Source organism: Dipteris shenzhenensis, chromosome 10 (genome assembly GCF_047967505.1).
Source record: "Dipteris shenzhenensis isolate YYH24624 ecotype China chromosome 10, Dip_SZ_1.0, whole genome shotgun sequence".
NCBI lineage: Eukaryota > Viridiplantae > Streptophyta > Polypodiopsida > Gleicheniales > Dipteridaceae > Dipteris > Dipteris shenzhenensis.
In genome coordinates, this window is record NC_141605.1 from 12,326,843 (window position 1) to 12,353,910 (window position 27,068).

Genomic DNA, 27,068 nt, shown 5'->3' on the forward strand with positions numbered 1-27,068 from the left:
AGCTTTAATAATTTATATGGTCTTTCTATCTTTTTGTGACAAGTCATTTCAAAGGAGAAATCCTCTACCTATGGAGCGCAACCCATGGAAGAGGATAATTACATGAGGGCTCTTACAACCAAAACACAACATCTGAAGATGCACTTCCATAAAGAGAACTTACCTCCATGTCACCTTATACTAACACACATAAGCAACCAATCATGTCTATAGGAGGGACTACAAGGGACGCCAAAAGTCAACACCGAAGACGCCTACATCCTCCACAGTGTTTCAAAATATCCAAAGTTCCCAATATGACGCTTGCAACCCAAACATATTTAGTAAAACCCTCAATGCAACAGACCATTAAGGGCAACAACAAAAGCATTGGTAAATCTAGGTCAAGATCCATAATTTTCAAATCATATATATCCAAACATAATAAAGATTTTGGTAACTATAAGCGTCGTTTATAAACATAATATAAAAGCGTAAGCACTTATTTAAAAATACTTAACAAAATTTATTATATTAAAAGTTTACATTATCTTATAAATCATATAATATACTAGTTTTGATTACCTAAAGCCTTCATTTAACAAATAAAATAATTAAACATATTATAATATTATAATATGGCATTTATTATATTACAAATAATATAATATATTATCTATTCTATTAAAACTAATATTATTAAATTATGGTCTGAAGAATCTCTCTCCAATCTCACCCCTTTACATTGGACTCCACTCAGATCCTGTGCACCTACTTGGGACCCTACAGAAGCAAGGGTGTTACTCATTGCCAACAAATCAAGAAAAATCAAATCCCCAACTTCCTATATGATAAATCCGCTTGTTTAGGGACCCTTTACATTGGACCCTACTCAGGTCCTATTCACCTACTTGGGACCCTAAACAAGCAAGGGTGTTACTGATTGCCAATAGATCATAAAAAGTCAAATCCCGAACTTTCCATACAACAAATCGACTTGTATAGGGACCCTACACAAGAGTCAAGTGTCTTATTGCATGCAATAGATCAATAAAAATCAAATCCCCAACCTCCTATAAGATAAATACCCTATAGAAGCAAGACTCTAACCACTTGTTAATGTGTCAAAAAAAGATCAAATACCCACCTTTTTATTAACTACCCTTGTGTTCAAATAATTCCTTTGACTTAAACTATAACCACAAGTTTCAAAAAAGAATTTAAAAAACAATGATTAAATTAAAATTTCATAAACAAAGGTGTGAGAAGATAAATAAATTAAAAATCTTACTTACTTGAATTCAAAACAAATCGTATCCTCCTCTTTTTTTAGGAAAAGGCATCATCATTTTTTAAAGACAATACATTTCTTTTTTAGCGCGGGGGAAGAAAAGACACTATGTTTTAGAGTAGGAGAGGAAAAGACTTTTCCTTTTGTCTGTCCCTCTCAAAGCCGTGTAAGCCTAATCCCTCATCATCACCGCTCACCTCTGTTAATGGGATGCTCGAGCTTAAGTGATAGCCTAATGGCTCTCACTTATTTCTATTTTCTAAGATATTCTATGGGATTGAGAGGATGAGTGGAATGGATCATTGTAAATACCATAGGTATGAATTATAAATACCTTGGTATGGGGTGAGAGTTATTTGTGTATGGGATATTATGGGGTTTTTAGAAAATACATTTCTTTCTCTTCCTTTATCAGGTAGATAGTCAATCCTTATGTCCTTTCCAATCTTCATCCATTCCTAACTCGCTTATGACTATCTATTACCTACATTTCCAATCTTCATCCTTTTTTGACTCACTCACGACTATATGTTTCCTACGTCCTCTCTTAGCTACTTCCCTCTGTCCTCCCTCCATTACCTTCCCTAATTCCTATCTTTTATTCATAAATACTTTCCCTTTGTTCTCTCTTTTAGTAGACCTACTTCTGTCAATTCTGTTCTCTCAAAACCATTGTGTTACCTTCCCTCTGTTGGCTCTCTTAATTGTCATTCCTTGGACACATTTGTTCGTTAATTATCCCTTTTCACCTTCCTCAAAATCATTCCCCTATCTACCCTTTGTTAATGATCCCTTCCTTCCTTGAAATCATTGCCTTACTCTTCCATCCTTTCTTTATTTAATTACCCCTCCTCTCACTCACCATTCACTCGCTTATCACATTACCTCTCCTTTCCCGTTCACAATTGGTCTATTTTATCTTTACAAACAAAGAAATTCTATAAAAAATTTATAGCCATCCCTCTATAAGGAAGACCTAGATCAAGGTCTTACAACCCGCAACTTATAGTTAGCCCCTATAAGGGGGCATCGGATCACAATTGGTCTATTTTATCTTTACGAACAAAGAAATTCTATAAAAAAATTATAGTCATCCCTCTATAAGGAAGACCTAGATCAAGGTCATACAACTCGCAACTTATAGTCAGCCCCTATAAGGGGGCATCGGATTATAGGAAAATTTACAATAATCAATAATTTAATATCTATAGAAACTCTAGGAAGTTGAGAGATTTTTTTGGGAATAAATCAACTAGGGATGTTTGATTCCTCATGTTTTTTTGTTTAGCACTTTGATTCCTTTGTCTTCCTTCCTCTTCTTTCTCAATCTGGATGAAATGAATGAGTTATAAGAGGGGTGAGGGGCTATGTATAGGTTTTTGTTTTGACAACTTTTTTGGAGGGCATTCAAACCCTAAAAAATTTGTTTGAGAGAATTCAATGAGAGAGAGAATTCATAACATGTTTAAGCCCCCTTATAGAGTTTTTGTTGTAGTCCGTGTAGTCGTGGCTAATGCAGGTTTTGGAAAAACCCTCTATAAGGGGGGTTGTAGTCCCCCCTTATAGAGGGATGGCTATAACCAATGCAGTAGTTCTCTATAAGGGGGGCCACCTTGATTATATACAATGCTACCTATATTGGAGGAAATGGTTAGGGGGCTGCCTAGATTACTGAAAATGTTTGAAGAAACATGGAGGGGGAAAAACTAGTTGGAAAACAAACAAGAGAAACGAATCGAGGTATACCTCAATTAGAAATGGACTTGTTTCACTCATTTTTCTCCTCACATTGATTTCATCTCTACTGCATATAATGATTCATTATGGAGGGGTGATGAAGTGAGTAAATTATGGAAGGGGTGATGAAATCAATGCACTATGGGAAAGGTGAGAGTCATTATAAAGGGGTGAGAGCCAATCATAGAGAACTGCTTATATAGGGCTAGCTATAGCCCACCGAGTCGTAGGCACACAAGCTACATAGCCAACCCTCTATAAGGCGGCTGCATATATTGGAGGAAATTTCTAGAAGAAAAAAACCAAGTAGCTAAGAAGACAAGAGCAAAGGATCTAGGAATACCTTGATTAGAAATGGGCTTGTTTCACTCCTCAAGTCAATTCATCTTTGTTGCATAGAATGAGTGGTGAGTCATGGAATGAATGATTTATGTGAGGGGTGGATCAATATATTAGGTTTTTCTTGTTGAACCTAGAGCATCTAAACCCTAAAGCTACAAGTAACCACACGGTTGCACTCGTGCATACGTCACTCTAAATCTTAAATCCTTTTTATGTTTTAGCTTGGGACCTTGTTATTTGAAATCCAAACAATGTTTTGAAGTTCATCTCAAGTTAGGACCCTCTTAAGTTATGTTAATATCTCATTAGAAACTTAACAATCCATGGTTAAGTCTAAGTCAATGCTTGTTATTCTTAGTTAATTGATCTAGCACATTAACTCATTTAAATTGTACTTAATAGTTTAGTCACTTAAGATTATTTTACTTACCATGTCATCAAAGTATAATTCATGGAATATTTTAATGATATTAAGCCTATACATGCATAATGAATATATAAAAAATAAATAATAAAACTTATTAGAACTTATGCGCCATCAGAGTAAAAAATGAGTAAGTATGCATGCTTTGTCATACTCTATCAAAGAAATGATGTCCTATTCATATGAAATTTTGCATATATAAAAAATATCATCCTATGGATTTTCATGGCCATTAGACACATACATATATGGTGCATATTTACAAATGTGCATTTTTAAACACTCATGTGCCATACGTGTTAGAAAATCATGAGATGTGCATGTCCCACCATACAAATAGTGTATGGTCCTTATGAAACTTTGGAAGTATAAGGGAATTACTTAGTGAAATGTCTTTGAAAAGTTTTAATGACCATATCATACATACATGTATGGTATAAGCATGCAGATTCACAATTTCTTAACAATTGCATAGAATGTGTGGTTGAAAATGAGAAAATGTGCATTTGCATGTCCAACCATATAAATGACGCCTGATAATTATGAATCTTTGCAAATATAATGGAATTTCTCATTGAAAGCACTCTGAAAATTTTCATGACCATTAGACACATGAGGTATGGTATACCCATATTACTTGTCTTTTGGCAACAATGCAAAGTTCATGTCGAAAATGAGAAAATGTGCATGTCCCTCCTTACAAATTATGTCCAAACCTTATCGAAATTTCCAAGTATAGTAATTAATTATCCAAAACTCTTTACAAAGTTTAGTAACCATCAAAGACATACACCTATGGTATAAGCACACTGATGCATAATTTTTCAGCACTTATGCACCATGTATGCTTGAAAATGAGACAATTAGCACATCCCACCATGAAAATGATGTTCAATCATTAATTTAATTACTCATTGAAATTTATTTTCAAAGTTTCATACACACATGTATGGTATAAGCATTTTGATTCACGATTTCTTGACAATTGTGCACAATGCATAGTGAAAAATGAGAAAATTTGCATGTCCCACCATACAAATGTTGTAAAATTCTTATGAACTTTTGAAAGTATAAGGGAATTATGTATTTAAAGGTCTTTCAAAATTTTCATGACTATTAGATACATAGAGGTATGATATAGGCATATTGATACACATTTTAGGTATGCGTCGTCCATGGTCAAAATGAGAAAATGTGCATCTCAAATGGTTTCTGATCCTTAAACTTTGAGACTGTAAGAAACTTAATAATTAGAGTGGTAATTCAAAAACTACTTCTCTCTACATATGGCTAGTTTGTCATTTACCTTCATTCTGTTTGTGGACAATCTCATAGTCACAGGACACAAGTGAAAGCTCAGTTTGAGATGAAAGATCTTGGAGAGCTACATTTCTTTCTTAGCATAGAGGTCATCAAGGAAGGTGATGTTGTAGCGTTAATATGCTTTAGACATGCTTGCAAAATATGGCATGACTGCATGCCAAGCCCATGAGTACACCACTTGATCGAAATGTTGAGTTGTCAGCACATATGGGTGATGAGATAGAGGATCCAGACATGTATTAGAGAATGATAGGAAGCTTGATTTACCTCAATAATTACTCATCTGGTCTTAGTTATGCAGTTGGAGTAGTTAGCTAGTTTATGCAGTCACCCAGGAAGCCACACTTCGATGCAGTTGGCAAGATCATGCGGTATGTCAAGAATGCACTTGGATATGGTGTGCACTACAAGGTTGATGTAGAGCCCGACCTTTATGTATGCATGGATGTCGATTGGGAAGGTAGTGCAAATAAGAGATCTATGTCACAATATGTATTCAATTTTAGAGGGGTTGCAATGTCATGGTCTTCAAAGAAGCAACCAACCATTGCATTGTCTTCTACAAAGGCTAAATATAGAGGGACAACAATTGCAACATGTGAGGCTATCTGGTTACACAATCTACTAGCACATATTGGATGTGGTGGGTATAACTAATACTTACTTCACTGGTATAGCCAACAAAGATGCATTTCATTACTGTATCATCTAGTTTGCCTCTCATCCATTGAGGCACATGTGCATATGCTATGCAACCAAACACCCTATCCTAACCTTGGGATTCCTCTCATGTCAAGCCTCAAAGGTGTGATGGTTTTCAAGGCTTTGGTTGGGAACATATTCAAAATAGGTGTGACACACATAATGGATTCCATCTAAATTTGATGAGCACGATTCTACCCTTGATCATTTAGCTTGCCATTATCATCAAAGATCTATTTTTCCTCTCAACAACACCATTTTGTTAACGTGTGTGGCATTATACAAGGATGCTTAATGCCCTTCTCTTACAATTATGCCATAAAAGCATTTGAATGTACTCTCCCCCTATATGTTCATAAATTTTGTGCCACACACCATATCTGGTTTTCATCCATGGTAACAAAATCTTAAAAGCACATAAATAATCAATAATGGTCACAATGTACAAAATCTTCCAAGGATGGTGTCCTCATGCAACTACACATATCACTATGTATAAGTTGCAATTTTCTGAGAGCTCTAACTAATTCATCCCCTAAAAAGGAAATCGTATGCATCTCCCCAAATGCATCATTCATAGACATGTTTGAAAGGGTCTCTAGTGTAGGCACATTCAATAACATATTATGTTTTCTATAAAAGCTACAAATTTGCCATAGCCCACATGCCCAAATCTAGCATGCCACAAATTTGCATATGTCATTGTGAATATCACTGTTTCCACACCAGCATTTTGCATTTTGCTATCATGTGTATCCAATTGATATAAACCATGATGTAAATTGCATGCAGTGACTCTCTTGTAGTCTTTTTTCTATCTCTTACAATGATCATCCTCAAATATGAGAGCACATCCTCTTCTACCAAAAGAGGAAACCAAAAGTATTTTCTTCTTTATTCCTACAACATAACAGACATCTAGAAGACAAAAATTTGTTGTATTATCTAGTGAAAAACTAATCTTCCCAACTCCCTTTGTAGAATATGAAGAATTATTGGCATTGGATACTATTTTGCCAATAGGTGTAGGCTACAGATCAATTTATAAATGCTTCCTGGAAGCAATATGCCTAGATGCACCATTATTAAGATACGAAATTGCATCTGAATTGTCACTCACATTGAGTAAATTGACCTCAAGATTGGGATCATATCTACATACTAGAAAGGACTAGTCTTCAGCCACATAATTTTTTGAGGCATTATCCTTGTCAACATATGTGAGCTTCCCAAAAATGTGCCTCTATAAGCTTTCCTTTTCTAAGCTTAAGTATGTATCACCAAAGCTTTCGGTACTCTTCTTAGCTTTACTTTCTTTTCTACTTCTTGATAAATCCCTTTTCCAATTGTAGATCACTTTAATGCCCTTCATAAGCTTATGCATTGGGATTGCTTGGTGAGAGTCTTGTAGTGTTGTTGGATCCATTTGCTTTGTAAATAAGTGTGGTAGGCAAACAAAACTTTGGAATGGCTCTATATGTGATCTCTTAAGCTACTCCATGCTACCAGTTGTCACTTGGTTAATAACTATTGCTAGTTATGGTTGGCTCTATTGAACTATTGTGCTTTTATTGAGCTTATTAATTCTTACTCTCTTGATTAGTATCTTATAAGCGTATTGGTGAACCTTCACTTGGTTACAATTGTTGCTCATTATACTTGCTTCTATTTAGCTATTGTGCTTTTATTAAGCCTATTCACTCTTGCTCTTTTGGTGGGTTCCTCACAAGACACCATGAGAAACCTTTCACATATTTAGACACAAGGGAGCTTATGAAACAATTGAAAAGTCCATACTTGCCACATTTTGGTGAACTCTTATGTTTCATTTTACTCAATAAGCTGGGTAAGTGCAGCCGACTACATGAAATTTGTTGTCCAACTAATTGTCAATACTAATGAGTTATTTACTATTTGGTATTGACAAGGAGAAGCATAATTCATTTGATTGGAATACAAATTTTTATTCAATGTTTCTAATTTCCTATATGTAATAAGAAGACTGATGTGAGACATGATTGGGAACCAATTTGGTTGCATACTCATTGACTATTGGACTATAAATGCTCTTCTCATTGGCTATTGGACTATATATGGTAGTAGAACATTAATTATAGTAACTTTCTTCATGAAAGAGAACATGAGTATAAACAATAGAAGATAGAAAAACAATATGTTATGGTTAAGTATACAATTCATGTACTCTTTTGCAGTTAATCTTGGCTCACAACACATTCATGTTTATAAGAATACGTTTATGAAACAAATTTTCAAAGCAAAGTATGAATGCCAAATGGATTTAAACGTAAAATAAATCTATTTATTGCTAAAGCCAAAGTATAGTAAATAATTAAATGACAAAACAATGGAAAAGTTACTAGCAAAACTTGGATTAATTTAGGACATGGATAGTATAATGGATGATAAAATTCAAAGAGTATAACCACAAATCAACAATAGCTTTATTGAGTATACCAAAGATCTTTTTTTGTGACCAAACATGCAAAAAAGAACATGCCAAAGCTCCTTTAAGGCAAAATGTTAATGCCATACAAGGAAAACAAAAATCGATTGTTCGTACAAGCTCAAGTTTAGTAAATAATAATAGTAATGAAGCAATGAAAGTGTGAAAATTGGAGCCTACATTGGAGAAGATCATTGCCATAGGGATTTGATTTTTAACATGGATAATATAGCTTAAACAATAACTTAGACATCTTTTCTCTGTAGAAGAAGACATTATGATTTCTAGAACCTATGTGATTATTTCTTATCTAAGTGATTAATGATAGATACAAAGATGATGTAGCACAATGGCAAGGGCCCTTAAAAATTTCTTTCTAGAGCACCTCATGCTTGATACTTAGATGGCAAACATCTCTACAAGGCATGTTGACTCACAAAGAAAGAGTCTAATGAGTCTAGACTTGAGCGTCATCTATCATTGATATCCTCTCTAGGAGTCTGACCATATGTTTGAGTCAAAGACATTTAAAAATTTTGAGAAGATTTGAGAAAGCATTATAATTTGATTTATTGTGTATGACATGGCATTTCGATTCTCATTCCCCCGTTCCCTCTTCCCGCAACGTTCCCGTTCCGACACGCGAATTTTCGAAACGTTCCCGTTCTGTGGTGACTATGATTTCATGAGATAAGCTCATTTTGGTGATTTCAAAACCATGTACAATGCTGAGTAGGGTGATGGTGAGTTTCTACATACAACGTCAAGGGTTGTTACATAGGTGGGGACAGCAAGGATTGAAGGCCAAAAGGGTGAGGAAGGTCCAATTGGAGAAATCATACATCGTGAGATGAAGCCACCATTGCCACATATTGTAACCAACCCCTTTTTCATGAGTAGCTTTAGGTGCAACCAACCCATCCGTACACACAACAATAATAACTAATCACTAGTGCTCATAAGTGGCTAGAGGAAATTTTCAGATTTCCAACTCGCCATGAAATTTTGATTATTTACTGTTTGAATCTCGCATTCGTAAGTTACGTGCTTTAAGAACTCAACACATATGTGTACATTTTTGTACAAAGCTGCCATGCTCAAGATACAGGTGGAGCCTCATTGGCCAAGATATTCACAATATTTACTCAAGGCGGGGACAAGGGACACTAAATTTAGCGATGTACAATGACTCAAAACCATAAGAAGCAACACTAGAGATGGTGGCCGTTTGTTGTGTAAGGATTGACGAAGTATTACAGGAAGACATAGAAGGTCCTTTCCAAATATGTGTGGAGAGAGAGAGAGAGAGAGAGAGAGAGAGAGAGAGAGAGATGAATCCAAGAGCATGTCCAAACTCATCCTCTGAAAACTGAACACATAATATGCTCAAATAAAACACACCAGCTGCCTACATAAGAAAGAGAACTTCACCATTATTTAAGGGTTTCACAGAAGTGGAAACTGAAGCTGAACTCCTTTGACAAACTAATCCCACTTTGCAATTATTTTACAACCATTTAAGTAGTACTGAAAATTGTAAGCAAATATAAAGCTGGACTCCTATGACAACTAATCTCACTTCGCAAGCTTCAAAAAAGTCAATTGTCTGTCCTAAATGTAGAGGGCAACCTCTAGAGAGCAAATCAATTGTCTGTCCTAAACTGTAGAGAGTGAAGTTATTATTGAAAAATTGATGGCTACTGTACAACAAGACGCACGCCAGCAGCTATTGTACAAAACAAGAGTCCAAGTAAAGCTGCAAAATTGTATCTCCTGTACACACAAAACACCCGTCAAGAAGCATTCAAACAATGAGTAGAGACAAGCCAGAAGAATTAAGCATCTATGTTTAAACCATGGACAAATATCATACCCGTAATTCAATCTGTTATCAGGCTCTCCCGTAGAGTAGCCTTTAAAATAGAGGAAACGGCCAACACAGTACAGAAGACCTAAACTCGCAGCAACTTTTGGGAACTGCAGTTTCACAATTCACAGATGTAAGAAAACCTCTCTCTCTCTCTCTCTCTCTCTCTCTCTCTCTCTCTCTCTGACAGATATGAAATGCAAAAGTACCTCTACAATCTGCAAAATAAGGACCAGCTCCCATGACCTAGAGTTGGAAAGGGGCAGCTCCCCAGGGGAGATATAAAGTGAGCAGCATGTCCTCCTACATTGTTGACCCTATGCACACATCAGGGGAAAAAATAGCGGCAGCACTGACAACCTAAATACTGTCTTGGAATGACCAGCCAAACAACTGGGGGGCTACCTAAAGGAAGTTTTGGGACACCGCAAAAAGGCCTCGGCCTAGCACACCAGTTAGCTAAGAAAATACTCACAACATTGCAAGTTTTGTAAAGATTTCTTTTCAATTTTCGGATGTAAAGGAATGTTTCCAGTTCCGTAGATCCTGAAGGGTCTCAAGCGGACTTTAATAAAATCATATCATCATATCTTCTCTCTCTCTCTCTCTCTCTCTCTCTCTCTCTCTCTCTCTCTCCCTCCCTCCCCCCAGATGGTTCTAGAGCTAGATGCAGTAGAGCTCGGGATCCTGAGACATTCTGCAGATGCCTTACATGTGACAGCATACGGGCGATTTTTACTTGAATTGGGAGCAGTCCATGACCTCATCATCTACAATGGCCTCCAAAGATGGCCATCATTGAGGGGGTTCACTTGTTTCCCACACGGTGGTGGGAGAAGCAAAGTGGACTGCTTACTGGGCCCATTGGCTGTTGCTTCACACATACATGACCTCACAGTACCCCACTAATATCTAGCCTTATGCATCTCTGCTACTATGCCAGTCACAGAGAGAGCTCCTGCCATGCCTGCTCGCCACTTTGACTGTGCCCTTGACCCAATATATGTGAGTCACTTAGTCAGAGAGCTTTTGACCCTACTGGGAGATGATATAGACCTCACCCACACCTCTAACACCCTTGCCTCATTAGTATAGGATGCCACCGCCAGATCCTTTCCTACAACTGGATCCCCACGGGTCCGAGATGGTAAGATGCCTCAAAACCCTTGGTTTGATGACGAGTGCAAAGAGGCACGATCCCACCACATGGGAGTGAGGCTTGAGTCAGTTGACATCTGAGGCACAGCGTATCTTCCAACAGTTGACACGCAGCAAGAGACGGGCCTTCCTCACACACAGGATGGATGAGATCATCACATCTTTTCGAGGAGGAGACCCGACTAAGGATGGTGGCTTCTTTCGGAAGGGAAGCCGCCCATTCCCATCATTGATCCGGGATTGTGGTACACTTATGCATGCTCCTTGTATGATGTTCCGATGTAGGCACTACCGGACATGTCCTCTATGCCTCGGGCCCACTACCTGTCACTTATTCTCCCCACAGAATGTGCGGGCTGCACTCCACCGGCTACATAACCGAAAAGCATAGGATCATGAGGGCCTACAGACTGAGCATTTCGCACATGGGCAGGAGGTCCTAGCCACGGTTCTAGCATAGATGTTCAACCATGTTGTATGCCATGGCTTCCCACCGGCGTGGAGCACCACCACTATTGTACCGATACACAAAGCAAGAGACCCCATGGATACTGGGAACTACCGCACCCTCATGATTGGCCACACACTGGCTAAGATTTATGGATCGGTACTAGAGAGGGAGATCATTGGTCATACAGAGGCACGGGGGCAGCGGGCATTGGGGCAGGCAAGATTCAAGAGACAACACTCTACTCTAGATCACAAGTTCCCTATGAAGGCTGTCATTGAGGAGGCAAGGTCTAGACACCAAAAAGGCTACACATGTTTCGTAGACTTTTGGAAGGCCTTCGACACAGTGCCACGATTTGGGGTGTGATAAGCCTATATGAGTCCGTGCCCCGCGTGGTCTTTCGGTTTGGGTTGAGAGCGCGGGGTGAAGCAGGGCTGCCCCCTCTCACCGACTCTATTCGGACTTTACATCAATGAGATCACGTCCTTTATACACGCCTAGGAGGCGAGGGATCTACTAGCTGACCTCATGATACAGATATTACTATACATTGATGACATAGTCCTTATAACATCCTCAACGGAAGGACTACAGCAACATCTGCAGGCCCTAGAGGTGTTCTGCAGAGAGAGAGACCTGACAGTCAACCTTGGGAAGACCAAGGTTATGGTCTTCAACACCTCACGCGTAGTGATCCGCAGCTTCACCTATCATGATAAGCTAGCGGAGACAGTGCAGTCCTACACATATTTGGGAGCAGTCTTCACAAGACCCCTTTTCACGATGACCCACGCAGCCCAGACATGACTCACACGGAAGCGCAGTGCTTTAGCTCGGCTAGGGCGACAGTGCTTCCAAGCACACTTCCAGGATCCACCAATGAAGAGCTAGCTTTTCGATACGCTAGTACGGCCGACTGCCATGTATGCAGCACCCTTTTGGGGATGCGATCTCCCTAAGACAAACTGGAGGAAATTCGAGCAACGACAAGTGATTATGGGGTCCAAGATGATTCGGTGTAAGCCCTCAGTCCCACATGAGATAGAACAGGCAGAGTTCACCATGACACCTCTCTAGATTGATGCCACCTTTAAGACAGTGACATTCATCCATGGAGTCTGAGACTTACCTCACTGGAGCTTTCTAGGCTGGCCCTGGAGTCATCCAGACGACTAGTGGAGAGTAGAGTAGATACATGGTATGCACGTATATCCACATGGCTTGCCAGGAACAGTATCCAAATGGACAGACTCCCCCCTTTCAGTACAACATGGACGTGCTATCGCAGCTCACCAGAGAGCCATCACTGTACCAGGCTTCGTTTTCTAAGTCTTGCTCCGTGACTGACTTGATTCAGTTTGTACTTGATTGATTATGATCATTATGATTTTACTAGTACTCAGCAAGGGCCCTAATGCGCCCTTTGCTCCAGCCCACTGAGGCTTGTATGAGTCTATATTTTTGTGTGCACTCTGTCCCATAGGCCCGCGAGGCGACGTTAATATCTCTATCTCTCTCTCTCACACACACACACACAAAAAGAAGGCGGCATATGAAATTAAGGTTATGCTTTTAGTCGTTTGGGCCAAGATTAGCTTGTGGATTCAAGCTTTTCTTGGCGAAGTAGGATACTATTCGTGTGGCCAGGCTTGTCTCCAAAGTAAGGTTTGCTTTTTTAAAGCTCCAGATAAGCTAAAAACATTTTTTACCTAGGCTTCATATGTTAAATTTGGCAATGGATATTTCAAATGAAAGGACAGCTCTAGTTCGCGCCATATCTATATAGCAGCTGCCATTTCCGGAACTTGAGCTTATTCTTTCACTAGGTGCTAGAAGAAGAAAGGCTTTGCCCACTTTGGGGGCTTAAATTGGCGATTTTATATAGAGGCTATCCCCCCTCGCTTGCTATTCAAACGTGTGCCCCTTCTGCTCACCTAGGCTTTTGTTTCAGTCACCCAGCCTGCTGCCTACCCAGATCTGCCTTTCCAGCTGATGAGCAACCCTCTCTCTTTACAAACGCATATCCTTGAGCTGCTTTCTTTCAGTTTTAGCCATTGTGTTTTGGTGTGGGCAGATCTGATTGCAGTCTCTACAAACAGGAATCCAGTAAGTTATCTAGAGTTTTTCTCTTTCCGAACCCCCACATTTTTTAGGTTTCATATTCAGCAATTTCTCTCTACATCCTACAATGGAGTCCTTGAGCAGTACTTTTACTCCCAAATGAAGTTTTGAGGAGAAGATACTAGACTATGTACTAACCCCTCAACCCAGGTATGTGTCACTGAGCCTAATATGAGGCTAGATTTATTACTGTATTGGTTGGATTGTTCTCCTGGAGAAGTTTGTAAACCACAAGGTTATTTTTGTCAATACAACATTAGCCAAGGGCAAAGAGGTCTCCGTCATCACAATATTATAGGATGTACCTATCGCTCTCTTTAGAGAATAAGTGGGCTGCCAAGACCTGCACAATATGTGTATACAACCGGCCTTTAGAGAGATAACAACAGGGTGGAATGCCATATCCATACATATGGACTCACTGTGTATCACAGACATAAGTGACATCCGCTAAAAGAATAGAACCTCATATGGTATCGGACCAGACATGAGTTTTAAACACTTATACTTTCATACGGTGTTCAATCAACAACACAACAACACAAGAAAGCAAACCAAAAAGTCCATTAAACAAGCCTTTCTTTCAAGTATATGAAAGAAATAAACAATAAAAGAGACCATATAAGTACCTGGAGGAAAAACGAGTCTCACACGTATTGAGGATTGCCATCGGGCAGCTACGGGTATTGACCAGTAAGAGTATCCGAGGATGGAGTGATTATTAGACACCCCAGTACCTGGAGGATAGATGTAGAGGAGGGGGAACGGGGAAGGAGAAGAAGGCCACGGAGGGCAGGGTGAGAATGAGTGGAAAGGGGGGGGAGAGGGTAGAGTGAACTAGGTAGAGGAAGTGCACAGGAGAGGAGGAGCAGAAGTGATGTAGATTCGATGTCAAATCAATACGTACCTTACAAATCTTTTGGGGTTGACTTATATAGTCCCCCTCATTCCCCACAATTCCCTTCCTATTTTCCCACCTATTTCCCACATAAAACCCGTCCTTTTCCCACCTTCATTACAGCCATCCCTTCCCAAAGAATTTTGCCCTCAAAATTTCCATGAGGCTGCCTAAAATGGAAAAATACAGCAGAACCCGATCAGCTTTGTAGGAGATAGGGGTAGTCCTGCACAATGCTCTCGGGTTGCCAAGAATTCTCATCTTCAGATAAACCTTTCCATTTGATGAGGTATTCTATGTAAGCCTTGTTCCTAAGCACATGATCTCTGAAGCCTTTGATTTGCTCTGGCACATAAATGATGTGGCCCTCTTCATCCATAGGCGGCAACTGAGGAAGAACCTGGACATGCTGTCCTACATGTGGTTTCAGCAAGGATACATGGAAAACATTATGGATCCTGGAGGTCCTGGGTAGTTCCAACTGATATGCTACCTTCCCAACTCTGCGGATGATTTTGTAGGGACCATAATACATGTGGGCAAGCTTTGTGTTGGTATTACCTTTCAGCGAGGCATATCGATTCTTATGGAGACGTAAATGCACATAATCCCCTTCTTCAAAAGATAAGTACCTCCTTTGTTCATCCGCATACTTCTTCTACTTGGCTTGGGCATCTTGCATATTCTTCTTAGCCAACTGCAGAAGGGCATCCATACTCTCCAAGTCATTTCTTGCTTGCTGATTTTTCACAGCCAAGTCTGCAACCCTAGAAGGCATTCCCACTTTGCATCCATACATTGCCTCGAATGGACTCATGCCAATAGAGAGGTGTTTGGTGCTGTTGTAACAAAATTCAGCCAATGCTAACCATTTGTCCCAAGACTTGTGTGTCATGACAGTAATGCCTTAAATACTCCTCCAGCCATTTGTTCACCCTCTCCGATTGTCCATCCGTTTGGGGATAATAAGCAGTACTAGGCGCAAGGGAAGTACCAACTGCAGTGAATAACTCCTGCCAAAAGTGACCCATAAACTTAGCATCCCTGTCATTGACAATCTCTTGAGGAAAACCATGGTGCTTGAACACATTCTCAATGAATTGCCAGGCAACCTGTGAAGCGGAGTACCGAGTCCTAGTCGGTATGAAATGGGCCTGCTTGGTCATCCTGTCAACCACTACGAATATGCTATCCCAACCCTTATCTGTAGAAGGCAAGCCTGTAATGAAATCCATGGCAATGTGAGTCCATTTGCCTTCAGGAATGGGTAGCGGTTGCAGAAGGCCTACGGGTAACCGGCTGTCCACTTTATTTTGTTGGCAGGGCAAACATTCACTGACATACTTAACCACATCTCGCCACAAGCCATCCCACATAAAGCTTTCTTTGACCTTCTCATATGTTTTGGTGATACCCGTATGCCCTGACATAGGAGATGAGTGCATTTCCTGTAAGACCAACAACTTGTACTTGGAGTCTGGTACAAGATAAATTCTATCCTTGCACCATAACAGTCCATTGCGGAGCTGAAATCGAACATGTTCTTGGCTGGACGGACTCTGTAACTCCACAAAGATAGGGGCTGCATCAGAATTTTGCATGTATTCCTCCTGAATCCCAAGTATCCACTCCTGATGAAGCGTGGAAATGGCAGACAGTTTGCATGACCACATCCTGGACAAGGCATCAACAACCACATTCTCTTTCCCTTTTCTATACTCAATGTCAAAGTCATAGGACTGAACTGCAGCCTACCATCTCTTCTGCTTCATGGATAAATTAGGCTGCGTTAAAAAGTACTTGAGTGTCCTGTGATCCGTTTTGACCTTAATCTTGCTACCGTACAGGTAGTGGTGCCATTTTGCAAAAGCATGCAAGATTGCCAGCATCTCCTGATCGTAGACATGATAATTGATTTCCCTGGCATTAAACTTCCTGCTCTCAAAAGCAATCACCCCATGCTCCTGTCTTAGGACAGCCCCTAAACCTTTGCCACTGGCATCCGTCTCAACAATGAAAGACCATAGAAGAAGGCCACGGAGGGCAGGGTGAGAATGAGTGGAAAGGGGGGGGAGAGGGTAGAGTGAACTAGGTAGAGGAAGTGCACAGGAGAGGAGGAGCAGAAGTGATGTAGATTCGATGTCAAATCAATACGTACCTTACAAATCTTTTGGGGTTGACTTATATAGTCCCCCTCATTCCCCACAATTCCCTTCCTATTTTCCCACCTATTTCCCACATAAAACCCATCCTTTTCCCACCTTCATTACAATAGATGAGCCTCGCATGCATTGAGGATTGCTATTGGGCAGCTACGGGTCTCGTCCCACCAATTGAGGATCAAGACAGGGAGAGCTACAAGCACACCTAGAGAGCAGCCTATTAGCAGAATATGCACATTGGAGAGGTGGAGATAGAGGAGCACTTCCTATGTAGGTGCCAGTCTAGTACATGAGATTCGTGGACAGTATGACGGCACAGGATAGCTCTGGAGGGTTCACCGTTTCTTTATATCCAAGGTCCTCATCACCACATAGTTGCGTATCAAATTCCCCTTTCCGCCACGTGTCATACACGTGCGCCAAGGGCCTTTAGCCCTCTTATTTTTCCATTAACAACGAGGGGTTTGGACCACACCAAGGCCCCTTACGGCCATATTTCCAAAACACAGATCATGGAGGCCATGGCCCCCACCACAGCGAGAGAGACCCAAAAGAGGCAAATATGACCCATATCCCATGAGGACTACGAAGGAACCAAGATCACAATTGATCACATCTCCTACTTTCGCTTCTTATTGTTTCTTAGTAAAGCGCTCAGCAAGGGCCCTGCATCACAGCCCATGGTAGCTTGTATGAGATACTACTTTGATTCTACTTTGTCTCATAGGCCCGTAAGGCCTTCCTAAGACGTTCTTCTCTCTCTCTCTCTCTCTCTCTCTCTCTCTCTCTCTCTCTCGTGCATTAAGTTCATTCTTACACATGCCTTCTATCTCACAGGTATCAGATTTTGCTCTTGACCTGCTGTCAACCATACTCGCCTATGTAGCTGTGCAAACTTGAGAACATCTTAAAATCCATCCAAGGAAATAAAAGACAGAAAAAGAAAGCAGGCAGTATTCTTAAAATTTTAAGCACCAACGTCTTGGAGGTGGGGACTGCACAATCTCTGGAAGCAAAATCGCCAATCAACAATGTAGGAAACTAATCAGTGTTTCCAAGGCCTCATGCATGGCTATACTCAATCTCGCTATTGATTTTTGACTTGGATCAAGACAAAGCCAAAGCCTGCACTGTTCCTTCAAAGGAGGAAGAAATCATTTGATCTTACATGACATGCGGACAAACTTCCCTGCCTCGCCTATCATAGATCTATAAATGAACACGCAAAAGAGGGGAGAAAACATGGCAGAAGCAGAAACAATAAGCAGAATAAAAATGCAAATTATACAAGATACCTGGGTTCCTGCAAGAATGACGAGAGTGAAGAACACTGGCATGAACTCAAGGCTATTCTGATGTCCTCTCTGTATCCATCAAGATTTCGTAAGCAATTGATTTTTCTCGTAAGAATGCCACAAATGGTAGCTGATCAATAAAATATTTTCGTTTTGTACTACCGAGGCTAGTGGAATTAGGCGAATTACCTGCACGCAATTGAAGTATTTGGCATTCTTGTTTTCGCTCTCAACCGCATATAGCGCAGGAAATGGAACATTATACCTGCAAAAGTGCATTGAATTGTACAAAAAGCAGCATTTGGTGAGTGTCAACAATGCGCAATTTTAGGCGTTCATCGGAGCCCGTGATCAAAATTTAAGATTAACTTGAAGCGGAAGAATCATTGAATCAGACAGTACACAATCCTTTTGCGACAGCCTAAACGCCTTTTCAAGCCTGACTTGGATATTATCAGAAGCATCTTGCCAACGGATAACAAGCTTGCGACGTGATTTTTTCGCTAGCCAACAGTATGCACACATTTTTCTTCCGACAATCAGTGTGCAACAAAAAGTTTTCCCGGCACTTCGACTGCGTGTCGGCCATCACTCAAACTACGTCGATACGTACTTAAACACCAAACGAACACTCTAACAGAACTCAAATCCTACTGTATGCAAGTGGAAGAAAATTGGAAGTAAAGAGAGAAGCCGGGTACTTTTTACGAGCCTTGACGACCTGGAACATCATCCATACGTTGATGCAGCAGTACAACGCCACCACCAGAATCACCCAACCGAAAGGATCCATGGCTTGTACTGGAGGTAAGCAACAATTCGGTCAGTAAGGTTGCTACTTCGCTTTAAAAACTCTCATTGCTGACAAGAGTAAACTTTCGTTCAAGAAACTATCACGCAGGATGCACGCCAGAAGGTATTGAACAAAGCTGACAAATGAAACCGGGAGGATGACAGGGAAGCAGGCAAATCTAATAAGCATACACTGAAGGTGCGGAGTTCGGGAAAAGAAAAACCAGAACCTGGACTGCTTGAACGGGAGGAGGCTGAGTTCTGGCCGAGCAATGGAAGAAGCAATCAAGCGGATTATGAGGCAGGGCTTGCTCTGCTGAGGCTAAGACGGAGGTTTGCGTGCTTGTCGAGAACCTCGAACAACAGGGCACCACAAGCTCGAATTCTTGTCGTATTTTGCTGCCGGCCAAATACAAAACACTCCATTGTTCCAAAACTCAGAAGATGAATACAAAAAACATTGGAGGGCGTTGCTTTCGTCGTCGTCCTCCGTCATCTCCGTCGAGCGGCCTCGCTCTTGTTGCATTTGGGACGTAGCTACAGCTGCAAAGCAGAAGAACTACAAACTCAAACAACGGATATCAGACTGATTTCCCATCTGAAAGGCATTCTGCTACACAACAATTTATTTAATCATCACACATGCTTATCTAGATCTCATCTAATCTTCATGGCGGATCTTCCCCACACCGTTTGTAAGTATATCAGCCAACATCATCCTCAGCATGTCCATGGGCATCACCAACCTCTGATCAACCATCCAAATCTTGAATGGAGAGGATCGGCTTTCAGAACTACTTCGAATCAAAAATGCGAAAGAGAATGCAATTATGGGTGATAACAGACTTCATAAAACAATTCTGTGCTGGGTTCGAGGTTCTACCTCCTTGTCACTCATGATTCCTTCCAAGGCTTCAGCAATATTGCTTCCTTTCTATTGCCTCCCATGTGAAGTGTTGTCCCTTATCTATATGCTCGATCCTCCAATGCAATGCCCCATTGTGAGCTACTGCAATACAGATCAGATTCTACGCCTCATTGCTTCCTCTACAGTATCAGCCATTGTTCTGCCTCACAGGTTGACAAAGCTACCCATAATTGTTTCCGGCCTGTCCAGCTGATGGGCACTCCTGGAAAAAGAAAAACATATCCACTAGTCAACCTCTTTGTTTCTTGATCACCTCTCCAGTCAGCATCCAAGTAGAGCCTTTCCTGGGTCCTTGTAGGCTTGTCCAAGCGTTTACTCAAGACTCCTGTGAAACTCAAGGCTTCGTTGACTGAGATTCCTACCATTTCGCAGTATGGGAATTCATAAGATTTTTCTTCATCCGCCTTTGCGCACTTGACCTGACTCAAGATGTGTAGACAGTTTTCCATGTGGAAACGTTTCAGCATTCTCGGTATATATTCAGTTCCGTTTCCTATAATTTCCACGCTAAGACAATGATGAAGGCTGCCCAAGCCCTTCATCTGCATGCAAGTCGTTTAATAATCTCAACAAGTCATCCATATACTCCAATGATCGATATCTGCTGTGCTCATGGTAGCGTATGTACACAGTGTGGTTTGCATCACACAATGCGAATCCATTTGTTACCATGATCTAGAGGACTGTCGAAGTCCATACAATGCTTCATCTAGCTTATATGCAGTGTTCAAACCCTCATTGGATGAATCCTTCTGGTTGGGTGACATACACCTCTTCCTGAATCCTCCCATGAAGGAATGCATTCTCTACATCCATCCGTGCAGCTGTAGTTGTATAATGTGAGAATCATCCTGAAGGACATCCGTTGTCATCTTTCATCATTGTAGCAAAAGATCACATGCTATGCGATGGCTTTACAATTCAGCATTTCGTTGATATGTGAAAGTTTGAAAGCACACGATAGATGTGGGAACGCATACCTATGTAGCTTTCTTCGAGTCTTATACTGAGGAAAGTGCACGAACCAAGTAGTTAGGAATGAGCATGCGGGCTTTGCTACAAATCTGCAAAGCAAATGGATAATCAAAACTATTAGCAAGGGTCTTGCACAGAGAAATAGAGTGCTTCTTGGACTAAGTGAATGAGTGAGTTCGCGAAGGGCTCAATGTTAGGCTCTTAAGCAGGACTATAGCGCGATGCAATCGGGTGTAGACAAGCCATGTTATTTTTTGATGTTCCATAATTTTAGACAAGGGAGGAAAAGCCATGTTGTTTTTTGACGTTCTATAATTATTTTAGACAAGGGAGGTTGTTTTTATACCTGAGATTGGATACTTTATAAGGTGGAACTTTAGCACATTTGGCCCTTGTCAATAAATGGTTCCCTTGTTGTTTGTCTGTGAGGGTCCATAGTTTGAGTGTAGCAAATGGTTTGCCAAAACATGCACAAGTGCTCGGGTTTGGGGTTTGGCCACACACGGATTGATATAATAGGCTTGTTACCTCATTTCCTTTGAAGATTTTTGGCTCTAATTTGGTGGCAGGCCTGGTAAGGCTTTATAAGGTTATAGGGTCTTTTGTGATGTGGAAGGGGAGGGATGGTCTGAGAGGGGAACCTAGCTTGTTGGTGCAGATGGGAACTAAAATCAGATGCTAGCAAGAAATTTGTTGATGCAACATGTAATATTTTCTGACTTAATCCTTGAGAGGAAAATGTGATAGCAGAGTTGTTTAGTCATATTCTTTCGAACTGGCCCACTAAATATATAAGGTGACATCTTGGGATTCAGATCAAATTATTTCCCATCGGTATGCCCTTGTTGGAGAGAAAGACTATGGAGTTAGAGGAAAGGTCCCTATTTTCACCCGGGTGACTTATTGGTCTATGGTGAATGGTAGGTCGACCTATTTTGAATGATAAATGGAAGTTGCGGAGAGCTGAATATTGGTGGAGAAAGAGGCTATTTATCTAGAAGGGTTGTAAGGTGGGGAAGAGCTATGGAAGGCTTTACATAAATGCTTACCCGCCGCGTGGCTGACTGGCAAAGTGGTTCAAGGTGTCTCCATTGTATCCTCTTTGTAATAGAGGGGTGAAGTCTGCTAGACATCTTTTCTATGATTGCGTTGTAGTGAGAGGTAGTTGGAGATGTTTGGGATTGGCATTGAAGTGGGCTTGTCTTATGCATGCTTTTCTAGGGCTTTGAAAGTGGCAAGTGAGTGATGTTCATGGTTTCTCCTTGCTTGTGGTTTCCATCATCTAGCCATATTTGAGATTGTCAAGATTCTTAGTGGAATGGAAGTGTAGGACCCATTGGTGTTTAGAGGGTGGAGTTTCGGGATTGGTAAAGAAGCTCACATATTCTAATTGGTTAGGAGCCTATTGCTTGATATAAGTGCCATTATTAGAGGGAGAGACTCCTTAGAAAGTCTGTCTCTCTCTGATGTTGGATGTCTTTAGGGGGGTTTCAAAGGTGTCTACCCACCACGGATTAGTTGTAAAGCTCCTAGCTAATGAAGATTCACGCCATCAGTTTGGGGGTTTCACAACCATTTGCCAAGCATGCATAAAAAAATAACATGGTAGCACAATCATGCTCGAGTAGGAAACTAGAATCGGGTGGCCTCGCAATTCGGCTTGAAAGAATGAACCAATTAGCAACAAGTTTGACCCTGAGCCTCTGCAACAACATCATAGCATAACGAGTTCTTTGCACTTGCATTTGTCTAACACATGTGAAGGTAAAGGTGGAGGCCCACACTGTTTTCAGAACTTTTGGAGGCCGTCCCCATACCCACGCTAGACTGCCTTCGGAGGGGGAGTTCCTCACAATCTACACTATCCCCTAGACATTTTTGCTTCAATTCTATGTTGAACCGTGTCTTTAGATGCTCACTATGTTGTCATTGATTTCTGTCGAGATAATACATTGTCCAATTTTTGTTGCCCGTCCTTGATTTCTGTCGACAATCTCAAGGTGGGATTTCACACTTTACACGAGGACCTTGTCCTTGGAAAACTTGAATGGGCCTCCTCTTTGCCTTGGAAAACGATTCCCTCAATAGCGTGCCTCTTATCTGAAGGATACGATCTAGGTACGTTCCCTTCCTAGATGAATCGCAGGTTTGAAAGAACTCTCCAATGCGACTTGTTTAGCAAACCTCGTAACCAGCTCTTTCTCTTCGAATCCTTTGGTCGCCATCGTTATCTTAAAATATGAAGTGCTTACTTCGACGTTTTCTATCCTAGAGACGCGAATCACCAAAGATAAGATGACAATGCAGTCTCTTCAAATTTTGATCTTGCTTTGATTTATTCGAACTAGCTTTAGAATTCAAGTCCAACGGTGCTTCAGAATGTAAAGCTTGCGTTTCAAGAACAACCTTGCTCTAGAATTGCTGGCGTTTGGCATTGTCATGGAATCTGAATGCTGCAAAATGAGAGAAAGAGAAAGGAGATGGGGTGTTTCACGACTAAATGGCAAGGTTATCGGATAAGAGGCCGGAGGTGGAATAGAGAGCGTATGGTGCAGCATTGGAGAGATCACGGGCGGCCGGGTGACTGGGGAATGCGAGATCTGGAGAAGAGAATGTTAGTGAAGATGGATGAGGATGGAGAGTTATTTGTGCACGAGCACATTCGCGATATGGGGAAGCGCATCGAGCAAACGCAACAGGGAGGGTCTAAATGTATTTGGTTTTCAAGGAAAAGCGTGAGGGAGGGCATTATGCGACGGATTGGTTTGGAGGAGGAGACGTCCCAGGTGAAGATTTAATGGACATCAATTGATGTTTGTGGTTGAAAAATTTGGATGGATCATGGAGGTAAGATCTGATTTATAAATGCGTGGTTGTAGCTAATTACAAACGAGGCAGCCACTTTCATTCCCGAAACCCGTGAGCCAACTGCCTACAACTGAGCATGAATGATCGCCTTACGGTTCAGCCGACCATGAATGATCTCGTTACAAACAGTTGTAAGGAGATCATTCATGGTCGGCGTTAGGCAGTTTGTTTTGATAAAATATTTGGACCTTGCGTGAGTCGTGAGTCGTGCTTTCTGAAGCTCTTTGTTGTGGCTCTTTGTTTTGGCTATCTTAATGGTCACACAAATTTAATGGAGGCGACGATTCTTTGCACAGGTTTTCACGAACGTGGAGGCGCTAATGTGGGAGCCTTCATTTGGAGAGGATACTGGGCGAACTTCGAAGGATAAGTTATAACAGAAATGGAGTTGACTTGTGGTAAGCGTACATCGAATTGTGGTCGTCAATGGCGGCGGCGGCAAGGCTTCGCTGCATGAGTCCTCAGCAACGTCATATAATTGGGAGCTGCGTGAGTCCTCAGCAACGTCATATTATTGGAAAGTTCCTCAGGAGTCAGTATCATGGAAGTAATCCTTCGCACATTTTCTTCGAGGTTTGCCCTTGGCTTTGACTCGCATACCAGATGATCTCGATGTTCGTGATCTCCAAATGCTCACTCCTGAAGCGTCTCTGGAGCGACGCTCGCCCTCGACGCCTCTGCTTGCCTGCCTGCTATTCATTACAAGCCTCCGCCTTGGGGTCCTTGAGCAATTTGACAGCTTTAACACGACTCGAACTTCCGAATTTTGATGCACGGCAACTTCCCAATTCCCTGGGTAATCTGTCCGCCTTGCAAGCTTTGATCCGCCGTTTTTGCAGCGATTGCCAGATCCCCTCGCGATTGCCAGATTCCCTCGCGAATCTGTCATCCTTGACCCACCGAGGCGATTAAAGAGCAAGCTATTATTCATTGCGCCATCCCCTGGGGCCGCACATCTAACTTTGGTATTAATATAAAAAGCGTTCGATCTTTACTTGTTTCTGGTCTTTGCTAAATTCTCATACTAGATGAACCCGTCGTATCGTTAGTCACCTTCAAAACGTAGACACTCAACACGAGTCACGATGAGTTGTTTGAAGTGCAAGAGTGATTAATGTTAATTCGCTTGCCTTTGCTAGGCTTATCCTTGCCCTTGCCTTTACTCCTATCGTGAGCTATCAGGGCCTTGTCATCTTATTCGTACAATCATACTTCTTTTCCCAAGCTTCTTGCTATAGCAGTAATGGAACCAGTTTCTCCAAAGTCACCGACGCTGCCTTATGCCTTGCAGTGCCCTGCAGCCATTGTAGTCACAAAACTACAATAGCTCCAAGGGAGCATTCCCAGCAATATTCATCTTGGTGATGTGTTCCTGTACAAGTTCCCCTTTATCCATTCTCATGCTATACAACTCTGTCTCAAGGTCCGAGATTCTCGCCTAATTGTCAAGCTCACAGATATCCCTCAATGTCATCCAAGCCTCAAAATGAGTGTTTGCCATATGAATATGAGGCAACACCATATTTGCTATCATTCCCACAATGATAGCCAAGGCTTCCACATCCCAGATCTGTCATGCTTCCACTAATATAGCATCCGGTGTGGCATTATCACCACTGTTGAGGAGGATGTGGATGGAGTAGTTGCGGTGGCATGAGGTATCAACGATCGCAATCCCCCACGACTCCCTCAACACCAAATGGATCCGAACCTTCATTTTCTACAACGGGTAGTTGAATCTGTCGAGCTTGCCAGTCTCACCAAAATATGGGATCTAGTATCTATTGGCCATGATAATGAACTAAAGAGGTAAAGAGGTTAGAGCGTCGTACACAGGTCTGAATCTGAGCCTCCCACCTGGGTACAATTCTTCAAGCATCTACTTGACCCTGTCGGATTGCTATCGTGAGTCACCTTCAAACATAGACACTTACCAACTGTCACAATGAGTTGTAATTATCTATAGGTTGTTGCTTTGGCCCGCAATGGGCAAACCACCCCTTCAATAACACAATCATCACGTAGACACAGCTTGAGACTACAGTAACATAGTCATCGAGCAGACATAGCTTGAGACTTCGACAGGATCTTCATTAGTTTGCTCCTTCAAAGGTGTTGTGAAGGAACATCACAAAACCCATGCTTTCCATTGTATGAAGGATACCGTCCCCGTTGAATTTTCCTTGCTGAATCGATCCAATTGTAGAAGGGATTGTCTATGACATAGGTGATAGAAGCATTCCGAGAGGTCCAATAGCTTTTCATATTAGTCGCGAGCAATCGCAAGACTAGAGATGCGAATTTCTAAAAGCTAAAAGCCTATACCAAGATATAAAAAGCTCAAAGGAGGAGACGATGGAGAAGCCGAAGACCATGCACATTGCCAGGACTCAGATTATGACCCCCCCAACAAGTCGACAGTACTCTGCTCTGAAAACACTAATGCCTTCGTCGACATCTAGGGGAATCCATACAACACAGCCATAAAGAGGCCCTCTGTCAGCATGTCATCTAAGGTGGTGACATGCAAATGTGGGGGGAATCGACTATGGGAACGAAGGGGCTCCATTAGTGCCAGCATTTCTACTTCAGGTGAGTGCAATGCAATCACCTTATATGAGAAGGCAGATAACATTGGGATCATAGAGCATGGAGGGGGGGTGGTAGTAAGCATGGTGAAGATGAGTGGGTGAGCAGCAGATGAGCAGGAGAAGAGATAAATCTTTATCCTACTCCGATCAAGAAACCTAAACACCATATGATTTCACCATGCAAGTGGAGCTATCCTCCTACTAACTATTTGCCTTAGTTTTGTTGGATAGTCGACTAACTATCATCAACAAATAATTGGGCACTATTTTGAGTGCCATCACAAAGGAACAAACATTTAATCAATCCAAATTGTTGCTTTTTATCAATCCAGCAAAGGAGGGACTCTGTCACAAGCAAAAACAAGAGAGAAACGACTATTCAAGCTTGAAACCTCTACATCCATGAGAGGTAAGGTGGTTGTACCATTAGAGAAAATAGTGGAAACCATCGAATAGAAACCCCTACTACATAGTGTTGACACACAGCATGCAACTTCGGGATTTTTCTCTAGATGTCCATGTTCTGATTGAGATGCTATCAATTGCTTTACATAGTGATGATATTACCTATTTCGATTGCATTTTGAAGAAAAGAACTTGACATTGACAACTACATTTAATCATGTTTATTTCTTGGCAAGTTGTGTGAATCCCATAGCAAATAAGTAGAGTGAATTAGGTGACCAAAGTGACGCAGCTA

At 41.4% G+C, this 27,068-nt stretch overlaps 1 protein-coding gene across 1 annotated transcript; it reads right to left on the bottom strand.

Moving 5' to 3' along the window:
- Window positions 1–9,834: 9,834 nt before the first annotated feature.
- Window positions 9,835–19,567, bottom strand: LOC147897411 (microsomal glutathione s-transferase). Its single transcript, XM_087380626.1, has 6 exons — window positions 19,237–19,567; window positions 18,916–19,015; window positions 18,404–18,479; window positions 18,215–18,283; window positions 10,136–10,239; window positions 9,835–10,035 (listed from the first exon to the last, which is right to left on the bottom strand). Exons 2-6 carry the CDS (start codon window positions 19,005–19,007, stop codon window positions 9,960–9,962), a joined length of 417 nt encoding a protein of 138 aa, XP_087236752.1. The 5' UTR covers window positions 19,008–19,015; window positions 19,237–19,567; the 3' UTR covers window positions 9,835–9,959.
- Between the last annotated feature and the right edge of the window lie 7,501 nt (window positions 19,568–27,068).